General features: G+C 57.1%; 1 protein-coding gene across 1 annotated transcript in view; it reads right to left on the bottom strand.

Annotated features, from left to right (window-relative positions):
* The window catches only part of CAMKK1 (calcium/calmodulin dependent protein kinase kinase 1), a 25,419-nt gene extending 20,211 nt beyond the window's left edge, over positions 1 to 5,208 (bottom strand). Inside the window, exons 1-7 of the mRNA XM_037732683.1 lie at positions 4,805 to 5,208; positions 3,931 to 3,978; positions 3,451 to 3,504; positions 2,701 to 2,752; positions 2,306 to 2,439; positions 1,805 to 1,841; positions 914 to 935 (exon numbers count right to left, since the gene is read on the bottom strand). Coding sequence (XP_037588611.1) covers positions 914 to 935; positions 1,805 to 1,841; positions 2,306 to 2,439; positions 2,701 to 2,752; positions 3,451 to 3,504; positions 3,931 to 3,978; positions 4,805 to 5,164 — 707 coding nt within the window. The 5' untranslated portion in view covers positions 5,165 to 5,208. The remainder of the gene's footprint in view (positions 1 to 913; positions 936 to 1,804; positions 1,842 to 2,305; positions 2,440 to 2,700; positions 2,753 to 3,450; positions 3,505 to 3,930; positions 3,979 to 4,804) is intronic.
* Positions 5,209 to 5,849: the final 641 nt, after the last annotated feature.

Here is a 5,849-nt window from a genome sequence, read left to right as displayed (position 1 = left end):
GGCAGGAGAATTGCCTGAACCCGGGAGGCGGAGGTTGTGGTGAGCGAGATCGCGCCATTGAACTCCAGCCTGGGTAACAAGAGTGAAACTCCGCCCCCAAAAAAAAAAAAAAAAGAAATAGAATATATCAGAATATATCACATGTAGCAAAGATATATGCTGTTTTGTAAAACTTTGGTTTCAGTTACAGAAATGGATAGCAGTATAAATATACATTTCTTGTTTTGGATAGAGGTCAAAACATTGGAAAGCCTCCAAGTCTTAAAGGGACATCACTCCCTGCCCCTCTACCCAAATTGGCCTGTGGGAAGCTGCCAGGCAGAGCGCCAAGCCACAGCCTGCATTCAGGCCTTGGCAGTGAGGATCCTGGTCCACTCAGTCCCGAGCTCACTAATCCATGTCATCCGCTCTAAATACCCTGGAAAGCCACACAGTGCAGACATGTGGAACCCTAGGCTCCATCCGTGACTTGCTGTGTGACCGTGAGCAAGCCACGTACCTTCTCTGGTCCTCAGCTTTCCCTCTCGTAAATGGGAGCAAATGGAATCCCACCCATTCCATTCACAGGCTTGTGCAAAGCTGAAAAACCCTTTGTGATCTGAATACAGGTAAGAGTTGAGTCCCACCTCTCTACTTTTACTTAAAAACCATGCCTTTCTTCCCTTTTCCTCTCTCCATATCTTCCCAGTTCTTGAAGGCCTGGTTAAAAAACTCATCCCCTCTTCCAGAGGCCTCCCTGACTATTTCAGCCTCACTGACTCCCATCTTCTTGCTCTCTTATTTACCCCCAAGGGCAGGGCCTCCGTCTCTGATTTCTCCTGGGGTAGCTGACCCTTGGGCTGGGGACACAGGGAGGGAAAGGAAGGAAGGCCTGGATGAGAATTGACCTGCCTGATCAGGACGGGGAACTCACCCCTTTCTCAGGAGGTCAAACACTGAAAGAAAAGACAAGAAGGTAAGGTGTAGCTGGCTGGCAAAGCAGCCGACGCTGAGGTCCCTCCCTGTTCTGGAGGGTAGGAGGGGGCAGGCATGCAGGCGTGCTTGAGGCAGGGACTGGACCGGGAGTCCTGGGATATCAGAGCAAATAAATGGACGAGAGCGGGACCTGCTATGGACCTGCCTCATCTGATCGCCAGGTGCCAGGAAGGAGCCGGCAGCAGAAGCTCGGGCCCTTTTACAGAAGGGGAAACTGAGGCACAGAGAAGGGGCAGAAGTTTTCCTAAAGGTCATAGGAGACAGGCAGGCAGGGTAGAGAGGAGAATAAAGCCTCGGCCTCTAATTCCTAAGCCAGTTCTTCTTCTGCCCCATTTTCTGAGGCCTCCTCTAAGCCCAGCCCCGAAGCAGATGCAAGGAACTAAAATAATAACATCACTCTTAACAAGGCAAATAACGAATGTGCTTTACATATCGTTACTCATATACTCCTCACATCAACCCTATGAAGTAGATACCATTCGTACCCGTTTTACAGGTGAGGAAACTGAGGCATGGAGCTACAGCATCTGAGAACCTGTACAGCCTGCTTTCTGCCTCTACCTGAGTGCAGAGCCCAAATGCATCCCCTGTCTTGCTGCTCAGAGGGACGCAGGGAGTGGGGCTTGGGAATATCTGCTGCGTCTAACTGGGTATTCTGGGCCTGGTTCCGCAGGGCTGGGCAAGGGACACTGGGGCTTCAGTACGCGTGTTTCTCTTCTGTTCCCAGGTCAGTGCCTTCACATCGCCCACCTGAAGGTCATGTGTGTCCCAAGGGAGCCCTTGGACCAGCCCGGGGTTAGCTGCTGTGGGAATGAGCTGGGTTACTCACCCAAATAGAGATTGTCCTCAGCTGGGTCATCCAGGACCTGGTCAGAGGGAGCAGACATGGTGGGGGGGGACTTGAGGAGGCATGGGGTTGGGGCCCCAGGCCAGCCCCAGAACCCTCAGTATCCACTGCAACCATCCCAGGCAATGAATGGAGCAGCAGTTTACCGGTGCCAGACGGATGGAGCCTCAGAAATCACTGGCCCCCAGCCTGGCATCCAGACCTTCTCCCCTCCTGCTGCATCGAGGTGCTCACTTCTTGCCTCTGGGGCAGCCCCTCACCCTCCGTGGGAACAGGGGAACACCCCTGACCAGGCTGGACCCCCAAAGCCTCCCTGCAGCCCTACCCCAAGACTGGCCCTGTCCTCAGAAGCCTCAGCCACATCTGCTTCTTTGGCAAGACCCCTGGGTCTGTGGTAGGGCTCCCCAGCCCCAGAAGTGAGACTCAGGCGCCAGCTCCCACCGGCTCATCACCGCCCCCTACCGGCTCACCACCACCCCCTACCTCGATCAGTTTGACTACATTCACGTGGTCCAGCTTCTTCAGGATGGCAATCTCCTGGTACACCCGCTCCAGGGGCAGCAGCTGCTTGGCAGGTCCTCCCTGGGCAGCCTGGGACCCTCTTGGGGGAGGGCGACCTGTGACCAGGGAGGGAACTCAAGCACCTGCTCCAGACGGCTCGGCCTCACTGTGGCCCAAAGCCAGCCTCCAGCAAGAGTCTGTATGGACCACGGTCTTGTGTCTTGTCCCAACCCCCAAGCACATTCCCGCCCCCAGCCTTTGCCCGGGCTGTCTCCCTCTCTACCCCATCCCCAGCCAAAACTAGCTCGGGACTGAGGTCTTCTCTTCCTCTGCCACTAAGGCTCGGAGCTCCCAGGAGCAGACCAGAAGATACGTACGTGGAAAGCCATATTGCTTCAGTAACTTCTTTTTGGAAAGGACTTTCATTGCCTAAGGAAGGAGGGACAGAAATGTCACTAGTGGGCCAGGCCCGGGGGCTCGCGCCTGTAATCCCAGCACTGTGGGAGGCCAAGGCGGGCGGATCACCTGAGGTCAGGAGTTCGAGACCAGCCTGACCAACATGGAGAAACCCCGTCTCTACTAAAAATACAAAAAATTAGCCTGTAATACCAGCTACTTGGGAGGCTGAGGTAGGAGAATCACTTGAACCCAGAAGGCGGAGGTTTCGGTGAGCTGAGATCACGCCATTGCACTCCAGCCTGGTGACAGAGTGAGACTCGGTGTTAAAAAAAAAAAAAGAACCGTCACTAGTGTGTGCAGCCACCAGGGGCTAGAACAGGCCAGGACTTGTGGACTGAGGTCCAGAGACGCACACTGACTGGGCATCTGCCGCAGCCCTGAGAGTGTGGCCCAGCATGCGTCACGTGGGTTTTGGGGATGGCCATAGCTATGTCTGGGCCTTCCCCTTTCTCCCCCAGCAAGCCTTTCTGGAGCTTTCTCCTAGGAGGAATCCAGCCTCTGCTTGGATATCCCCAGGGTTGGGAAGCTCATTCCTTTGCATGCCCCTAAGGACAGGGAGCTCACTCCTGGGCAGCCCTGTCTGCTCTCTCCTGCGCACACTCCTGACCCACCCCTCAGGCTTCTAGGGCCCGGCTTGGGCAACGCCTCCCTCTTATCCCCAGACTCACGTAGTGTCTGTCTTCACTTTCATTGTAGGCCAGCCTCACCACACCATAGGCGCCCTGCAGACAGGCATCGGTCAGCCCCACCTGGACAGGCAATCCCTCCCAGGACCAGCTCGGGAAGTGGGGAGCCTGAGCAGCTCCGGTCTCTCCTGCTCCCCATGTGCACCTCTCACCACCAGCTGGCTCATGGGCATATATTGTAGCAGAAGGAGGGGACTCCTGTGCCCCGCTAACTGCCCCTGCTTGGCTTGACATGGCTCCATTCCTCCCTCAGTCCCTCCTTGTCAACTCTCAAGAGCTCTGAGGAGTCGGGACTCAGGAGTCATCTTCCACCCTCCCCCTGGGTACCTGGGTACCTCCCACAGGGCACGACACTGTCCTCACCCCCAGGCTAGGACCTGCCTGGCTCTGCCTCCCATTCCCTCCCACACAGAAGAAGGGCCGGTGCCGAGCCCACACTGCTTCCGGCCTGCCCCGTCCTACCTTGCCAATCTCACTCTGCAGCTTGTACTGGTTCAGCTGAACACAGTCCTGTGGGGGGAAGAGTAAGCATCAGGTCAAGCTGGATCCAGAAGCAGCCCTGCTCCTACCTCAGAGCCCATCCAGTGCCCAATCCTGGCCACAGGCCCCTCATTCCCAGACCCCCAGGTCACACCAAGCTTCTGAGTCAGGATGGGGAAGTCAGTGGTGCCATCACCCCCGTATGTGATGAGAAGACGTGGCTCATGTTTGAACATATGACAGGAAAACGCAGCAATTCCCATCCGGCTTCTGGAGTCTGGGAGACCCCATTCCATGAGAAACCCATGAGCTACTATTTCCAGAAGCAGCTGAATAAGAAAGTCTAGACTCCAAAAACAAGATGAGAAGCCCTGGGCAGAGGCCGAGAGGCTGGGTTCAGGCACAGAAAGCTTAGCCCCTGACGGAGGCCAGCTCTGTAGACCTGCTTAGAACCCGAGTTCACTTTCAGACCTAAGTGCCAAGAACTTCAGAGGAAGCCAGAGGCGGGGGCAGGTAGGCCACTTCTGAGTCAGAGCGGATTCTAAGGCAGAGTTAGAGGTGAGGAGGGCAAGCTGGGGAAGAGCGAGGAAGCAGGCAGGACATGGTATCTATCTTCAGACCTCTAAGAGGATGACACAGGGGACAAGGGAGAGACCTCTGTCCTAGGCCTGGGCTGGGGGTGGGAATGGCAACCTTTGGCTCAGCTGGAGCTCCCCTGGGTGGGAAGAGGCTGCATTATTAGGTAGTGATCTTCCCAGCTCTGAGGGTATGCAAACCAAAGCTAGATAGCTGTGTGACACAGATAGGGACAGAAAAGAGTTTTCACTGCAGTCTACTGAGGGGCTCTGCCACCAACCTCTGCATCTGAGATGGCCACGTGGTGGGACTCGATGGTGGGCCTCCGCCAGGCCCGTGGGGAGATGTGGCTGGCAGGCCCCGTGGCATAAGGCCCAGCCTGTGCCCCCAGACAGCTTCCTGCTGGCCGCTCCTGCAGGGAAAGCTTCCGAGCGGAGAGGCTAGGCCGGGCGGGGAGCAGTCTTGAAGCACTGCCAGGGATGACAGAGGCGGCTCTGGCCCGTGGTGGAGGGTCCACACCGTTTCTAGTGGGCTCTGGGCCACCATCTGCTTCTTCCAAGTGGGCCACATCAATGGCTGCTACCCGTTCTACCAGCTCTGCCCGAGGATCCTGGCAGCAGACAGCTGGGCCGCCCTCCATTGCTTTAGTCAAGCGGGGGTCTTCTGAGTGGCCTTGCTGGAAACCTGAGAAAAGAGGACAGAGAAGCCTTCACTCCTGGATGTCAGGCTGGCTGCCAAGTAAGGAGCACCCCCGTGGCCACAGCCCCGTGGCTCCCACCTCCATGCCTCACTCCTGGATGTCAGGCTGGCTGCCAAGGAGCCCCCCCAGTGGCCACAGCCCCATGGCTCCCACCTCCATGCCTCACTCCTGGATGTCAGGCTGGCTGCCAAGTAAGGAGCCCCCCCATGGCCATAGCCCCATGGCTCCCACCTCTATGCCTCACTCCTGGATGTCAGGCTGGCTGCCAAGTAAGGAGCCCCCCCGTGGCCACAGCCCCATGGCTCCCACCTCCATGTCTCACTCCTGGATGTCAGGCTGGCTGCCAAGTAAGGAGCTCCCCCATGGCCACAATCCGCTGGCTCCCACCTCCATGCCTCTGCACTGGCTGTTCCCTCTACTGGGAGTACCGACATCCCAACTGAAGTCTGTCCCTATGAACTGAGGGAATTCACATCTCCTTCTGCTGTATGCTAGCCCTCCAGGCCTGTCTCCCCGCTGGTAACAGGCAGTCACCTCTGCCTGCTGGCTTCACAGGGAAGCAGAGAGAACCTGACACTCTGGGGTCAGGACAGACGGGGGCAGACGCCTGGAGGCCCAGCAGCGC

The sequence above is a fragment of the Cebus imitator genome, unplaced genomic scaffold, assembly GCF_001604975.1.
Source record: "Cebus imitator isolate Cc_AM_T3 unplaced genomic scaffold, Cebus_imitator-1.0 Scaffold464, whole genome shotgun sequence".
NCBI classification, from domain to species: domain Eukaryota; kingdom Metazoa; phylum Chordata; class Mammalia; order Primates; family Cebidae; genus Cebus; species Cebus imitator.
This window is presented reverse-complemented; position numbering and strand designations above follow the sequence as displayed.